At 40.1% G+C, this 18,012-nt stretch overlaps 1 protein-coding gene across 3 annotated transcripts in view; it reads right to left on the bottom strand.

The window, feature by feature from the left end:
* Positions 1 to 18,012, bottom strand: part of RALGAPA2 (Ral GTPase activating protein catalytic subunit alpha 2) — a 340,962-nt gene that overhangs the window by 225,402 nt on the left and 97,548 nt on the right. For all 3 annotated transcript variants that reach the window (XM_058432702.1, XM_032142466.2, XM_058432703.1), the window contains exons 13-16: positions 16,538 to 16,686; positions 11,791 to 11,902; positions 5,686 to 5,923; positions 2,217 to 2,381 (exon numbers count right to left, since the gene is read on the bottom strand). In XM_058432702.1, the coding sequence (XP_058288685.1) occupies positions 2,217 to 2,381; positions 5,686 to 5,923; positions 11,791 to 11,902; positions 16,538 to 16,686 (664 nt within the window). The remainder of the gene's footprint in view (positions 1 to 2,216; positions 2,382 to 5,685; positions 5,924 to 11,790; positions 11,903 to 16,537; positions 16,687 to 18,012) is intronic.

Raw genomic sequence — 18,012 nt, 5'->3', positions numbered from 1 at the left:
TATTGGAGGAATTGAATGAACACAGGAGGAAAACGTGCTTCATATATGTAAAACCACAATCTGTAAAATCAGTTTTATTCTAAAACAAAAATATAAAGATTTACTTGCTGCTTTACTATTTTCATATGACATCGGTTAACATTAATGAAATGGAACTACAAATGATACTAACACATTTGCAAAAACTGGAACAAACTTTTTACCCTACTGCCCTTTCTCCTACCCTTTGCCTATTCGAATTCCCAGTAGGCTGGGTGCCTGTAATCCCAACACTTTGGAAGGCCAAGGCAGGCAAATCACCTGAGGTCAGGAGCTCAAGACCAGCCTGACCGACATGGTGAAACCCCGTCTCTACTAAAAATACAAAAATTAGCTGGGCATGGTAGTGCACGCCTGTAATCCCAGCTACTCGGGAGGCTGAGGTGGTAGAATCGCTTGAACCTGGGAGGCAGAGGTTGCAATGAGCCAAGATCACACCACTGCACTCCAGCCTGGGCTTTTTCTTAAGACTCTGTCTCAAAAAAAAAAAAAAAAAAAAAAAAAAATCCAATGATAGAAGAGCTGGGCGTGGCAGCTCACTCCTGTAATCCTAGCACTTTGGGAGGCAGCGATGGGCAGATCACCTAAGGTAAGGAGTACGAGAACAGTCTGGCCAACATGGTGAAACCCCATCTCTACTGAAAAAAAAAAAAAATTAGCCTGGTGTAGTGGTGTGCACCTGTAGTCCCAGCTACTCAGGAGGCTGAGGCAGGAGAATCACTTGAACCTGGGAGGCAGAGGTTGCAATGAGCTGAGATTGCTCCACTGCGATTCAGCCTGAGCGACAGCATGAGACTCCGACTCAAAAAACAAAATAAAAAAAGAATCCAATGATAAAAGCAAATAGTTTTTAGGAATTGGAATGAGAAAGGAAATCAGTGAATGAGCATCCTCAAAATTTGCCTGCTAACAAAGAATTGGGTCTCTCCTCAGGGGAGAGCATGACAGAAAGAAGGAAGAAGCAGAATAGGCCGTGCATGTAAATAAGGTGATAATTTCCAGCAAATGCTACAGCCAAAAAGCATGAGAGAGTCACAGTTAAGGTGGAATATATTTTCATAAAAACTCCAACAGGATTCTAAACCATCTGTATTAAGCCTTTACTAAGCACTATAGAATATGTTAAGCTTTAATTAATCTTTGTTTTATGGCCAGAGGATCTTGCGACTTTCTGAAGTCAACATGCTAAATATCAATTACAATCGTCTTAAACCTAAGTTACAGGCTCAAAGTCACCGGGGAGGAGGTGGCTTTATTTATTCTTATCAAATGCCATATACAAGCTTCTTTTTAAAGAGTTCACTTTTTGTTTTAAGAGTAAAATGTAAGCCGGGCGCAGTGTCTCACGCCTGTAATCCCAGCATTTTGGGAGGCCGAGGCGGGTGGATCACGAGGTCAGGAATTCAAGACCAGCCTGACCAACATGGTGAAACCCTGTCTCTACCAAAAATAGAAAAATTAGCCGGGCGTGGTGGCACGTGCCTGTAATCTCAGCTACTCAGGAGGCTGAGGCAGGAGAATTGCTTGAACCCGGAAGGCAGAGGTTGCAGTGAGCTGAGATCGCACCATTGCATTTCAGCCTGGGAATCAGAGCGAAACTCTGTCTCAAAAAAAAAAAAAAAAAGAAAAGAAAAGAAAAAAAGTAAAATGTAGCAAAGTAGTCCAATTAACTGGGGGTTGATGGTCAAGTTGTTAACTGAAATAGGCTGCAAAGATAACATCCACAGGCATGAAAAGGCTCAATTTTCCAAAGGAGCAAAAAATGAAAATGTCTATCCAGTCCTGAAATTCTCCTTTTCTTTACTGAAACAGGTTGCCACACTCTAAAGATTAACATTGTTTAACACTGACAATAGTGCAACTACTGGTGTATTTATTAACAATCTATTTTCTTCAAGGTTCAAACAAAACCTCTATTTTCTCTATTTCACAAAAATATATCTCACTCAATATCAACATCACAAGTTCTTTCTCACAATGGAGGATTTAGAAATAAGTAACTGAAAACTGTGATTTGAAAAGTAACCAGAGCAGAAAGCTAAAAAGATGTAGAGACATTTCATTTAATATAAGGTCTAATATTTAAATTTTGAGTAGAATTTTTAACACACTTTATGCCTATAAATTTATTTTAGATAACAATTAGATTTTTGAGAAGCATTTAAATAAATGTTTACCAGCTGCTTTTTGGCGAACAATATTTCTTGCCTTTTCCACTCCCGGTGCTCCAGACGTGGTGGCACTCCTAAATCGCATCGGTTCGGTCACATCTGGGTGGCTCCGCCAGCTGAGAGAAAAGGATCTCCCCACGGTGGCTCCTTTCTGAGGATCTAGAACACAGCCTGATAAAGGAAAAGAAAAATAATCTAAAGGCTGAATTCATTATTATTCATTTCGCAGCTTGTGTTGCTCAGCAAATGGTGTACATACAACTATATATAATCAGCAGGTTTCCTTGTCACAAATTAAGTACTACTTCCTTACACTGCAATTTAGGAAGGTATTCACATGTCACTAATTTAAGAATTCTTGTTGCTAAAATATTTTCAAGAATCTAGAACGGTCTTATGGATATTATTATATCTTCACAGTACTCATTCCAATATACAAAAGAATGTATTAATAAATCTTTCTCAATACAAGAACAATATCAAATGAAGTTATACTACTGTTCCCAGGACACTCCAAAAACCATTAGTTATAAACCAAAAACTCAGAGATCCTCATGTTAGAATAGTACTGCATCCTGTAGACACCAACCCCTCCACAAATCCCCAGAGCAATCCATGCCTATAAACTCTAATGTGGATTCAGTCAAATGGGCAGGATAATAAAAATCTATGAATAATACAAAATCCTATTTTAACAAAGGTCCAAAACAATAAAACATTGTAGTCTGAGATTCAACTTTTAATTTTCCTCATATTGTTCTGGTTAATTATTTCAATGAGAGGCTATGGACCAAAAGAAATAGAGGAGGAAAGAGAATGGCACTTAGATATTTCTGCACAGGCATGATGTGGCCACTGGCTGCCACCTGTGGCATGTTTCCACACCCAGTTTCCTCTGCCTGTGCTTTTTGTTTCTAGTAGTCTAGCCCTTAGAAGGCAAATGTTTCTATAATAAATATTTAAATCCTTTTCAGAATAAAGCAACATAAATCAGAAATATTAGTCATGGTCATTAATTAAATAATGTGTTCGGTACATTTTGAAAACAGTGTTTTCGAAGTTGTTTGCCTTCCTAAGACAAGTCTGTCTCTTCAGATGGATCTGTGGGTAGGAAGAGAATCTTGCAGAATGGCAGGCGTGTGCGTGTGTGTGTGTGTGTAGCGTATGCACGCATGTGCACTCGTGCATGGATTACAACAATTGAAGGTAGGTCCTTATCTCCTATTTCAGCTGTCCTCCTCTAGCCTGAAAGGTATCCTTAGCCAGTATGTTCTCTTCCGTGCTGAGAACCACTGTCTTAGGGAGCCAAGTTCCTAGTTGGAAGTATCTGGGTCCTCTCAGGCCCTGGGTTTACACAGAGGTCCTCAGAGCTGTTAGAGAGGACTAGATGGATGCCAAGGGCCCAGGCTCTTGGCTCCCTGCCCCTACTTCAATCCCAAATCTCCAGTCTATTTCTTTAGAAAGGGGTTATGTATACCTTCAACTGGGGAGAAAAATGGATCTGTTAAAAATGTTAGAAAATCATTGCATTAGACAGTCTAAATCTACATTGGGATTAAACTGTTCCACTGGATTGCCATGTACTTCAACTACTTTATTTTGGCTTCTTACTAACTTGCTTTTATTAATTAGTGCTTTGGCAAGCCATTCTCAGATTTCAGTGAAGATATAAGAATCCATCACATTTATTATACATGTATATGGTTTACTAACCACCGTAACTGGTTTACACCTCCCTGTATCCACATCCTCTGTTGTTCTCTCCCATAATGACATTAGGCTTCATCATGTGACTTACTTGGTAGCAAAACTGAACAAGCAGAGACTTGAAATGCACTTGAAAATTTGAACTTACCCTCTTACTGCCCCTGAAACTCTAAGCCACTTGGTGAACAAGCCTGAGCTAGCCTCTGGCTGCAGAAACACGTGGTCCAGTCACACCTCATTGCCCCGGCTGACAGCCAGCCAACCCCTACAAGTAGAGCTGCCTAGCTGACTATTTCACAGCGTGGCTGACTGCAAACACAGAAGCAAAGACCAGCAGAAGAACTGACTGGCTGAGTCTAACCCAAATTGCCAACTCATGAAATCAAGATAAATAAGTGGTTGTTATTTTAAGCCATAAGTTTTGGGGTGATTTGTCACATGGCAAACGCACACTGATATTGTCTATAATAAGGCTGGTATTATTAAAGGGTAGTCTACACAATAAGCAATGTGTACCCTTTATGAGGCTTTGAAGGAAAAATTCCTCCCAAGTCTCAGGAGGACCTAATAAAAGCCAAGCATCACCTAAGTGATTGAATTGTTTTTACCCTATGTGCTCTGTGATTCTCTATTTGATGTAACCCTGCAAAGACCAAAATCAAATCCAATGTTTGACGTTTCCATCTCCCCAGCAAGCCCACGAGGCTCTATGGCATGTATTTTGGCATTTTAATCACAAGGGCAGTTCCCTGCAACCTCACTCATTTTGACCCTATTCTGTATTTGATCTACTGTACTATATGCCTTTCTACGAGCTGCCTCAAATCTTTACAGAGTAAGGTGTAGTACAAGTGAATTAATCCAAGGACCATGCCACATCCTTAAGAACGGTAATTAAGGGGATGCCAAATTGTCATTCCTAATAGAAACTACCACTGATGTTTTCTACCTTGAAAACATAACTTTCATTTGAGGTTCTCAGTCCCAAAACAACTTTTACCCAGAAATACAACAAAGCCAAAATAGCTCCCATCTGAAGCATTCAGAATTTCTCCACGTTTCCTAGAGAGGCTGCAGAATGCACCTTAATAGTGTGACATCTTCAGTTGTATTTATCCAGCTTTGATTTCTAAACACTTCTTAACTATGTGGCCTTAGATGAGTCAATCACTGTAAGGCAACCTTGTCCAACCCGTGACCCATGGGCCACATGCAGCCAAGAATGGCTTTGAGTGCAGACCAACACAAATCCGTAAACTTTCTTAAAACATTATGAGTTTTTTTTTGCGATTTTTTTTTGTTTTAGCTCATCAGCTATCGTTAGTTTTATTGTATTTTATGTGTGGCCCAAGACAATTCTTCCAATGTGGCCTGAGGAAGCCAAAGGATTGGACATCCCTGCAAAGTCTCTGTACTTCAGTTTGTCTGTGATATGGGGATAATACAAGTATCTACAGTTCACTAGGTTACTATGAAGGTAAAAAGAGATAATATGTACAATGTAATAGCCATTATTATTACTGTTAGTTATCACTACTATTACTACTACCTTCCTTGCATCTTCCTTCTTGCATAGCTTCCTCAGAAATTCACCATCTCATTAAGGGAACAAAATGATATGAAACATAAATTAATGCCACTATTAAGAAGACACTGTGTAGTTGGTTCAGTTCATTATAAAATTTCATGCATTAATTGCTTAGTCATACAAATACACACTCGTCCCCAGTCCTAGACATCTGGTGTTAACCTGGAAGAGTGGAAATACCTTTGCCTCGTTGCTTCTTTTCCTTTTGTTCACTTAATTTATCCAGAGGTAGGTTTGTCATCTCAACTCCATAAACGGTTCTTGCAAGCACTGCTGTCAAGGAGTCCATAATGTTGGCCCACTCATTTATAAGTTCCTCCCATTCCGTGAGGGAGGATAGCACACCAAGAAAGTCATCCCAGAGCTCTCGAGAAATGTACACACAGAGGTTTGCTCGGATCCAAGCCACCATGAGCGTCTAAAACCAACCAACCAACAAGAGAATTCATACATCTTCATTTGGAAGAAGCATACTTTTTAACAAAATGTTTTAAATTACTATTAATAACACAAATTTTAAAATAAAAAGTACTTTTGGAAGCTGTTTTTCTTTTAATTCTCAAAATTCATCTGACCAACTATAATCAAAATTTAAGCTATTGGGAAGTTAGTTTTCATTATGAACAAAGTTACTGATTCAATATTGTTCTAGTGTCTGCAGCTGGCCCTGGCTATAATCAGGGAAAAGACAAAGCCCTCCGCACAGTGACGACTCTGCTTCCTGAGACTGCTCTTTTCCTACCATCCACAGTGGCTACTTCAAACCTCCTACAGGAAAACCTCCAGCCCACCAAATCCTCCCTGACTTTGAGCAGATGGATTCACTGTAGACTTCACAAGAAACAGAACCCATTCAATGAGACTCCCCTCAACCTCTGCCCACGGACTCACATTCTTGCCCACATCCACCCAGCTCCTCCTCCACCTGTGGGTTGAACTCCAAGAGGAGCCCCATTCTGCTACTCTGGTGCCCCCTTACACTCTGGACCCCTTCCTTGGAGTCTTCATGCCTCTCTTAACCACCCCTCTCCTTTAATCTCCAGCCAATCCCAATTCCCCAGCTCTTTCTCTTCAGCATTTAAATATGCTCCAAGTTCTTCCTCATCTGAAAAGAAAAAATTCCCTTGAACCCAGATTCCCCTGTCTGGCTACAGCCCTTTTCCTTCCACTTTCACAGCCAAACTTCTTGAAAGAATGTTCCACACCCACTCCATCTCCACTTCCTCATCCCCCAAGCAAAAGACTGCTCTGGCTCTCCCCTTTCTGAGGCCACTTCCACCTTCTGCCAGGGTTTTGGCTCCATTCCCATGGCTCCAGTTATCCCCTGTGTGCTGCTGACTTCGGAATCTTCGTGTCCAGCATAGACCTCTCTACTGGTTTCCTGATCTATCTACCTAGGTACTAGACAGTGCTACTTACACAACCCTCAGGCACCTATCATCCAGCATAATAGTAAAAGGCATTCAGTTCCTTCCACTGACATTCTCTCAGTTCCTTCACCTGCTAGCTCCTGCATCTGGCCTTTGCACATACTCTTCCTTCCCTCTCTTTTCTCCTTTTTGTTTCTGTATAACTCCCCCTCATTTCTCAGGTCAAAATTTGTGCATCACTTCCTCCAAGAAGGTATCCCTGACTATCTCCCCACCACCACCTCCCAGCCTCCAGGAAGTGTCCTCCAGGTCCCTGCATTTCCCCCCCCCCAATCAATGCACCTATCACACCTTTCCTTCATAGTCTATTCATTTATCAGTGTCTGCCCCCGGTCTTATAGTCCACAGCACTACAAATGGTCACCTGGACAGCCCTATGAGACAATTCTGCCTATATGCTGGATATTTCCTTCCCATAAAATTGCCCCATTCCTTACCTCTGCCAAAATATTCACCATCCTTTAAAATTCAAATCCAAATATATCTTCCCTGAAAGAAGTGCCTCTACATAGCCAAGTCCTTCTCAAATGAGCCACAAATGCTTTCCTAAGCCTTGTGAAAAGGAATCCTTATACCCAAAGTCTGTGTAAGTCCTATAGTCTGGTGTCAAAGAGAAATGCACTTGTTAAGATGCCAGCTTGCATTTGCATTGGCCCAACCCAGATGCAAATAGGCTCCCACTCTTGTCAGGAATTCTTCTTTGCGTAGGTGAGTTCACTTCTTAATTGTTTTCCCCAAATTATATATAGATTTTTTAATGGAATTTATTCTTTAACATAGACACAGGAAAACTTTGATAAACAGAAATCAGTCGATAAAATCAGACAGGCCTATTCTGACCACCTGGAAAATCTTATTTAAAGTGGTCCTTCTCTAATACACCGGTTTTCTGTTTCAATTTGTGTTTACCACTTTTTAAGAAAATAAAAATGTTAAAGTAGGACTAAAGTAGTTAATTATATAAAAAACAAGATATTAACCACTTATATTTAAAGTCTGATTCTAACATGTATGAATTTGGTAAAACTAAAAATATGAAAGAAAATAAAATAATTTTATTATCTTTATTAAATATTTTTATTATGACTAAAATGCCATCTTCTATTAATTTTTATACCCCTGCTTTCAAGATGAATTTGAGGCTATTGCCATAAAGTACCTATAGACAATAAAATTAATAAATATTAGATCAATAAGTATAATCTGAGCCAAGTAAGAGAAGAAGGTAGAGACTGATAATGTTATTAGGACTCAGACTCACATTTGGATATAGTGCCAACTTCATAGATAAAAGCAGATGTCTTGGTGTAATGAGATGCTTTATACTGGGGATCTTATAATGGCTTCACTTTATTGACTAATTATGAAACAAGCACAGAATGTCTTCTTGCAGCTTATAAAATCAACTTAGCAAGTATTACAAACATGTATGCAGACCTGTTGAATTATCATCATAATTCACAACTGACAACATTTGCACAGAGCAAAATGGTAAAATACAGTTGGGTGACGAGTGGTGGCACCTGTGGACATGAAGACAGGGTGTCCTTTTAATCAATTACCATTTTCTAAAAGGAAGAGGGTAACAAACAGCCTGGACTACCCTGGTTTGTGACCTAGGAAAGTCACTTGGCCTTTCTGTAGTTACATTTCTCATTACAAATAAGAGGTGCATAAGAGCTTCTCCAAGGTTCCTTCAGTACTGAAATTGGATGTTTTATCAGATTCATTTTGGCACACAAGATGTATTTTAAAAACACCTTAACTAATAAATCACTCCTGTTCTTATGAACATTTGCTAACCAACCACTTCCTACTTCACTCTACCAACACATTAAGAGGACTGCATAACTTTAAAGTAACGGCTCATATTACAAAGAGCAGGACCATAGTTTCCTGATATACCATCAGAGCTTCAAGCATAAGGTCATATTTAGCACTGATAATAAATTAAAGCATCACTTAAGGCAATAAGGTAATCATCATTATTTGGTAAATATTTAAAACTAAGTCAAATTCAATCATCACTTAAAGAAAATTTGGTGGCCCAGGTTATCTACTGACAGAAAAAAAAAAAAAAACACTAGAAGAACTAGAAAAAGATAAAAAGGGTAATAAAAACTTTAAAATGTCCTGTCCCTTTTAACAGTCTCCCTATTCTCAATTTTTCAAAAAAAAATCAAGTGTCTAGCCATTTTAGACAGTCCACATGATCAAATGAATACTACTTAGCACGTTTTAACGGCAGTGTGGGACCAAGATGATGCCCAATAGACAGCCTGCCTGGTAAGTCCAGACCCTTAGTATTCTTGCCTCTTGCATCTCACATAAGAACATGGGAGGTCAACAGATGATCACAAATCCCAATGGGCCCACTCTGATTCTCATGACAACCCTGCAGGGTAGGAAGAAGTCCTTTCCTGATTGTGACAGATTAGGGAAGACACTCAGAAAGCTAAAGTCATGTGCTCAAGGCCACATAGCCAGGGAGTAGCAGAGCTGAGATCAGAAACACAATCTACCTAACGCCAAAAAGCTCATCCTCTCTTCACTATTTTTTACGGTAGATTTTTTTTTTTTTTTTTTGGAGACAGGGTCTTGCTCTTTTGACCAGGCTGCAGTACAGTGGTGCAATCATAGCTTGCTTACAGCCTCAACCTCCCGGGTTCAACCAATCTTCCCACCTCAGCTCCCAAGTAACTGAAACTTCAGGTGCATGCCACAATGGCCAGCTGATTTTTTAAAAATTTTTTGTAGAGACAGGGGTCTCACTCTATTGCCCAGGCTGGTTTTGAATTCATAGGCTCAAGCAATTCTCCTGCCTCAGCCTCCCAAAGTGCTAGGATTACAAATGTAAGCCACCATGCCCAGCCTTATGGTTAGTTCTTAATTTAAGCATCCTTCTCGATCTACCTAACCACTGCCAAAATAATAACAACATCAAAATCATTAATAATCATGAACTCAAAACTAAGTTTCAGGGAAGTCAGGTCAACTGAGGAGGGAAGTAATATCTGACAAGGTTTTCTCCATTCATGGGGGGAGTTTTTTTTCCCCAAAGACCAAAACCAACCAACCAAAAACAAAACAAAACAAAAAAACCCAAACCCCAGAATAGATACTTGTTTAATTCTGTGACAAGTTCTCTAATTCCAACACACAAAACAGATGCAGAGCCAGGCAATTGGTGGGAATAAGGCCCAAGCACCTGCCAGCGTGAGACTGGCTTCAGCTCATGTCTACTTGGCAGCCCAGGTCCAGGATGGGGAGCTCGAAAGGGTGCCAACAGTGAGACGCTTCGCTGAGAAAGCAAAGTGTGCAGTGTCCATATGTCCAGGCAGGCAGCAAAGCAGTGGTCAGTACCACCTCCAGGCATCAGCAGAGCAAAGCTGGACACATGCAAAAGAATGTTTAGGGCCACTTCACACATCCGATATACTAGGCAAGGCAATCAGAGTAAAAGCAATTCTAATATTCAGGAGGCCAATTATTTCAATAGCCTCTCATACATTTTTTATCAAGCCAAGAGTATTGACTCATATTAAGTTATTCAAAATCCAGTTATCTTGTGTTACAATGGCAATATTTAGTTTTAAAGAAATAATTTCTCTTTTTGTCACTTTTACCTACATGTCCTACCTATATTCTAGATATGCTTTTAACATATATCCTCCAAAACCACCTTCAGGTCAACTGAGGAGGGAAGTTAATTTCTCCTCCCCACAACTATCACCTATGTAATTATCCAAAGTCAAGTCTATCCACTGTACTAATACCTTTATTTATGTAGAACAGCATTTTTCCAGAGCCCTTTCACACTGTTCACTTTCAATAATGCTTCATAAACTCTAAGGTCCTCATAAATATTAGCAACATCACAGTAGGCTGCCATGTTCAGGACCCTCTGGCACATCCTGTTCCCCAGGCAGCTCACCAGGTATCAGCCTGCTCTTGGTCTTCGCCTGCTCACCACATAAGATGCAAGAAGCACAGGCATCTCTTTGGCTCTCTGCTCGCACCAAAGACCCGCCCAGCCCTCCACCATATCTGGGACTTCACTTATCCTCTGTCTCCCCAAGACCATATTGTCCTCCCTCACTGGACCTTCCACTGGTGAGCAAACATACTTTAGTACTACCCGCCTTAAACCTCGCCCAGCATGTATGCCACCGACTTCAGCTAGCTCCCCTTTTCCTCTTCCTTTCCACATCAAGAACTCTGCAAAGCCTTAACTACGCTTGCAACTTCCACTGCCCAGGTCTCATTTTCTCCTCCATCTACTCCAGGTGGGCCTCATCCCATAGAACATTCTCAACCAACTACACCTGTCAAAGCCCATGGTCAACTGGCTGCTCTCCTCCTACCCAATACTCATCCCCAGGCACCCAGGACATACACTCCCCTGGTTTTCCTCCTCGCTCACTGGCCACCCTTTCTCAGCATCTCTCCCATCACCTGTGGACATTGTCCTCTCCAGGTAAGCCCATCCTGTGGCTTTAAATACAATTGCCCAACACACTGATGGCTCTCAAATTTTTATCCCATTCCCATACTTTCATTCATCCTTTACCTCTCCAAATCTACCTAGCCTTCCACCAAGGCCATCAGAGCTTCCTAATTCCTATCACCCTTGAGTAAATCAAAAGAGGAAGTAGGTGGCAGAGGGGGAGAAAAGCCTAAAAGCCCAGCACTAATTGTAAAGAATAGATCATAACCTTCAGGACAAAGCTAAGAAGAAAAATTTCTAGCAATTTATATTTAATATTATTCTTAAAATTCTCAACAATTAAAACTAGTTTGCTATAAAATCTGATTCACTTCTTGCATTTGCAGTGTTTAAATAAAAAAGACTTACCCTAAATAGTAACCCTGCCAAGCTCTGGGCAAACAAGTCCTTTATTTGTTTATCCTTTGGCTTCTGCATGACAGCTTCTGTTATCCTGAGTAGTATTTGCAACATCTGTTCCCTGGGCCACCCAAAATAAAAGCTCATATTAATAATCATGTCTCCAAAGCACTTTAATTTATAGGTACCAGAAATTCTCTTAAGAATTCAGCAACATTGATAATTATGTATTACCCGAAACTGTTAAAGTCCAGATGCCAATTACATAATGAATACCATATTTTACCAAAATAAGCTCCCTTATGTTACAACAGTTTTAAAAACATGTCTCCCATGTCCACACAAACAGGCAGGATAAAACATATCATTCCAGCTTGATTTTCTCCCCTTGCAAAAAGAGAGGCAAGATCGTCTTCTCCAACTGTGCCAGCAGCTTAAAGGTACTCAGTGAAAACCTACTGGAATGTATGCAGCACTCTTTAATTTTGCTATCCACTGTTTTACTTAACCTGTAAGGTCTCCCTCTCATTGCAACAGGAAGTGAAGCTGACTTTCTGGCCTTTATTTTGGCGACACACACAGTATCTTGGTAAGGTGGAATGCCACGGTACTCTCACAGGCAGGAGGGTTTGCGTTACAGGACACTTACAGGCGCAGTGCTCATGCCTGGAAGATCCTGACTCTGCGCTACAGGGCACAACTGAGACAAATGCCATCACTGCAGCTCAGTTCCAACTGCCAGCATTTTTCATAGTCTCTCACAGAAGGTTTATGTAAAAGGACTTTGAAGACTATAAGACAGTATAGACAACATAACACTGCTAATTACAGTAAGTTCTTCAGAACAGCCAAAAGACATTTTTCTTTCTTACACCTAAGTTATATTGCTCATATCAGAGTATCTGCTCACTTTTTCTTTCCCTAGATTCTATGGGAACACAGAACACATCATCTTTCACATGTAAGAGAAGTGCATTTGTTCCTCGAGGGAAATCACTCTGGTTCCTTTCAGGTTTCACATGCTAACCATTCATCTAATCTTTACTACTTTCTCCTTGGCTTTACTGCTCTTTAGTAATAAAACTGAGAATAGGACAAAGTAATCAGATGAGATCTCTAAATCATAGTTCCCGTATACTTTTCTCATATCTCTGCATATCAGAACAGCATTTTCTCCTAACAATATGTGATGCTGAACCTCATAAAATTCCTCACAGTAAAATCACCTCTGGGGATTTCCTGCCCTCTTTGTAGCTGGCCCCATTTGATTTTGGTCCCCAGGATCATCTGTTGGTATACAGTCTCACTGCACTCCATGCTACTTGTCCATGTATTCCTATTCCCTGCCTATGGATTCTGGAAGCACACAAGAGGAAGGGCTATCTTCTGGGCACACACGCATGAAGCAAGATGGTGACTTTGAAGAGAACTGGGAGAAGCAATGGCACAGTGCTGGGGACAGCTTGTCGCTCACCACATTCAGGGTATCCAGGCCCCTGTCGCCAGGGCAGAGGAGGGCAGCACCTAGTATCACCACAGCCCATTCATGTTACATGATGCATAAGACAATGAAAAACAATCCCTTACACACAACTAGTTACAGATCTATCATGAGAATGTGATGAGAACAACAGACGTCGTAAGTTTCAAGTAAAGCCTTGATCATGGCAACTGCTATCAAAAGCCACAAACGTGATCAAAGCCATGACTGACAAAAACATCGTTAATTTGATTTCTGAACCTATGAAAGCTTGGAACGGTATGCAGAGTCTTCTGGAAGAAAACAAGGGTGGAAAAACTATGGTTTGGAAAAATCTTTCCTTACAGTAGAAAGATTCACAACCTGCCAAAGCTGCCAGTTTTGACAACTGCTTGTTCCTTTCTATTTTGTGAAGCACTGACTTCTCCAAGGAGAACTGCTCAAAGAATGTAATAAACTTCTGTTGGAGCACATGGAATCAGGCATGTGTGCTATCCTTGGGTCCAACACAGGAGTGAGGGTTTTCCTACATTCTTATTTACCTGATCTCTATCTCCTCATACAGGTGGTATTTCAACTCATTTACATACCAGTTATTCCCTATTTCAGGATCATTTCTTACAGTTCCCTAGCTACAGCCCTGGTCTCAGCCACCATCATCTATGGCACCGCACTGCATGTTCTCTAGCAGCCAGAGGGGCCTCTCAGAGGCATAAATTATATTATGTCACAATCTTGCAGACACACAGGGAGGTAGCTGGTGTCCTTCCTTTGGTCTGCAGGGCCCTGAGCAACCTGGCCCTGGCCTGTCCCCTGCCTCCTCCCCTCTCACTCTCCCTCTCACTCCATCCACTCCACCACATTGGCCATCATCTTGTCCTTCCTTAAACAAGCCACTTTTCTTTCACCTTTTCTCCCATCAGGACTTTTGCACCTGCTGCTCTTTCTACCAGGAATGCCCTTCCCTTAGACTTCCCCAAGGCTCCTCCTTCCCTTCACTCAGGGCTCTGCTCAGAAAGGCCTTCTCTGACAGCTGATGGAAAAAACTCCCCATCTGTCCATGCGAAGCAACACACACCCAATTCAGGACTCTTTCCCCTTTGCAACCTTCACTGTTCTCAGTACTTTGGACTCTCTGAAATTGTTTTCTAGGTTTTTAATGTCTCTCAGTCCTATGAGGATGTAACCTCATGAGGGCAGGGACCTTGTCTACATAGTTCGCCACTATATTCTCACAGTAGAAGCTCGATAGTTATTTATTAGCTGGAAGAAAAGGAGGTAAGCAGAGAGGGGAGAAGAAGGAGTGAGGAAGGAAAGGAGGGATGGGAGGCAAAGGATTATCTGATACTTAAATACGCAAGAAAATCTGTTACAGAAACTGCTCGCACTCTTTTCTATGCTCTATTGACCATTTTTCCATTAACTATTTTCATCGATTTCTATAATTTTTCTTTTCTATACTTTCACCTATGAATTTATGAATTAGTAAAAAAAAAAAAAACAGAACAGAATTGCTTAATTTTATTTCCTAGAATTTTCATCAAAATAAAAAGATTATCAAAAATATCAAAAAACTACTGATATAGTAGTATACAAAACTCAGGGAGTTTTCAAAGGAAAAAAACATTAAAAATAATGTTGATAAAACTATGGTATTCAGGAACAGATATTTCAGTTGAAAGCATATACCAGCATTTCTCATTACTGTCAATATTACTGACGTGGAATTTAACTTTGTTTACATCATATTGTGCATCACTGTAATATTTTCAGTTTTAACAATGGTTTAACTTGGCAAATAGTGCTAAGTTTAGAAGTCTGGGAAAGATGACGTTGGAATCTACATCATAGTATCATTTTGATGCCTGTGGTTTCTGTACTTGTGAACTTTCTGCACACCAAGATTCTTGAGTCCACCCTTCCCTCATCTTTGAAGAACAAGAATTGGACTTGGTGGCCTGCAGTTCCTTTCTGATCAGACCTGCCTCGTGCCCATGGTTTCCTACCAACTGCACTTTCCAAAGCCCCTTTCCTGCTGACTCAAGGGCCTCCAGAATACAGGCATAGGCAGAGGATCCCTCTGGTTTCAGGTAGGAAAGGTGCCACTGGTCTGCAGGGCCTCCAAGGACTGATAACCAAGGCAGAAGATCACCTAGGGGGATGCTGACCACAGCTGGGTGGGCAGCTTGATTGCACAAGGGTGGCAGTGGAATGAGAGAGAACACACAAAGGACAGGCTTGAGGAACATTTTAAAGGCAGAAGCGAGAGGCTGATGACACATGAGGAGAAGAGGAAGAAATGGAAAGTGACTCTGAGGCTTTCTGGTCTGTTGCTGAGCATCACTGAAAATACCTCATCAGATGGAGTAACGTGAGGACTTTTTTTTTTTTCTTCGAGACAAGAGTCTCACTCTGTCGCCCAGGCTGGAGGGCAGTGGCACAATCTCACTGCAACCTCCGCCTTCCGGGTTCAAGCAATTCTCCTGTCTCAGCCTCCTGAGTAGTTGGGATCACAGGCAAGTGCCGCCACACCTGGCTAATTTTTTGTACTTTTAGCAGAGATGGGGTTTCACCATGTTAGGCAGGCTGGTCTCGAACTCCTGACCTCAGATGATCCACCCACCTCGGCCTCCCAAAGTGCTGGGATTACAGGCGTGAGCTACCGCACCTGGCTCATAACTCAAATAAGAGAAGAGCAGGAAAAAAAGAGAAGAGCAGGAAAAAAAAATCTAATGCATTGTTTACCTGTAGGGACATTATAAATAAAAACATCAAACAAAAACAAAGATGAAAAGGAAAAAATGTAGTTTTAATGACAGGAACAGATTGCTGACTGCACTATGTATTTAGTCTCTGATAATTTATCATTTAAAATAATTGTTTTTCCAAAATGAATTTAAAACATCAAGTTATAAGCAATAAAAATCAGTTGACAGCATTTCAGGGCAATTAACAAACTCTCTTGAGCTTATGGTGAGTATTATAAAACACCAGTTGCTGCTTTTCCACAAAACTATGTTTGATGAACGTTTAAAAGGAAAAATCCACTATTAAGTAAAATACTTATTGTTCAAGAACATTTTTTAAAAATATAATGAAAATAATTGATCTATCAAAGTACTGGGTAACTACCTTCATAATTCACAGAAACTGTTCCAAAGACATTTTGTTGTTAAGTTTGTAAAAACATTAAATAAATGCAAGCCTTAACATTTTAATTATGTTGAAAAAAGAAACATCTGTTTTACAATACTAATTAATTTGATATAAACTTACCATGTCTTTTTATTCATTGTAAGCTCCATTATCATGCGCCTAAAAATAATCAAAACAGCTTTACAAGCATCAACTTGTTCTTTCAAGAGCACAGGAACTTCAGCACATGGTTCCAACAAAAAGACGTTTGCAGAGTTCGTCAAAAATACCTTAAAATCAACAATTTTACATTAGAAAATATAACTGAACATAAACATTTGAATAAATTTTGCTTAAAGATATTAATTTCACTCTACCAATGAAATCATTTTTCAGTTATTTCCAAAAGATTCTATTTCAATAAGGCAAGTGGTACCAACACATATTGAAAATTTTTTTTTAGTTCACCTTTTAGAATCACTTAAATACTGAGACACCTGAAAATCCTTTCCCTAGGGGAAAAGAAAAAAATCACTATTACATATTAATATTGCAACTACAGAAATTTTATGAGTCAGAAAAGCTTTTGAAGACTTTTCAACAACCCCTCAACAAAAAAAAAGAAAACAAGGGAAAAAAAGTAGGATCATTGCATATGAGTGAGAAACTTTAGCGGGGAAATGGGAGGAGTAGAGGATAGATGGCCAGACAGTGGTCAGACAGAACTATGTGATTCTTATTGAGTCTCCCAGCACATTAACTCCTTGGTGACAGAAGCATGGACAGCACCACTCAATAGAGGTTAGAACCTCAAGGAGCTGTGATGTGTCCAGAAACAGACGAAGCCATCGACATCACACACCTTCAAGGAGGCTATTTTTTTTAATATGAAAGATACATTATGCAGTAGCGTACAAAATCTAAGTGAATTCTTAAGATTAAAAGCTGAGATTTCAAAAACAATTCAGAAAATCAGCCAACTACTCTACCCTCTGCCTCAGACCTTTAGCATACAAGTTCACTGTTCTCTACCATCAGGGGTATCGCAACAGAAAAATGTGAGAAGCACTGATCCAGGATATCATATACTATTACTGCTTCGAGTCACTACAGCAAAATAATGGTGTGTTACCATTTACACAGTTGACACCAGTGTCCCATCATCTGCAGATATTCCGAGTTGTCAATTTGGTATGAGGACAGACCTGCTCTATCTACCTAGAGGTATACTGTCTCTTAGGTCTCCTTTGTGTTCAACAACACAAACTCAAAGCATGACGGAGCTTCTCTAGCTCATTTATAAATAAAATTCTTTAAAGTGTTGTATCTAAATAAATGTACAATCTGACCAAATTAAAATTAACATCAAAAGTCAAGTGGATGAACTAAAATATTCACAGCCTTTAAAGTTATCTTACGTAAGATTAAAAGGTATTATGTCCCAATTTTCTAAGAAAAATCACTAAATAAGCACTATAATATAGTTGATGATGATGATAACTTCAGTCATGAATTTACTAGCCTTGGAGTAAGAAAAACAAAAACAAAGACCTTTTTGATTACAGCAGTTTTAGTGGTTCTGTTTTTGAAAGAAGTATGCCACAGATGATATATTG

This window comes from Hylobates moloch, unplaced genomic scaffold (genome assembly GCF_009828535.3).
Source record: "Hylobates moloch isolate HMO894 unplaced genomic scaffold, HMol_V3 SCAFFOLD_21, whole genome shotgun sequence".
Lineage (NCBI taxonomy): Eukaryota > Metazoa > Chordata > Mammalia > Primates > Hylobatidae > Hylobates > Hylobates moloch.
Note: the sequence above shows the minus strand (reverse complement) of the source record. Positions and strands in the feature narration are given on the sequence as shown.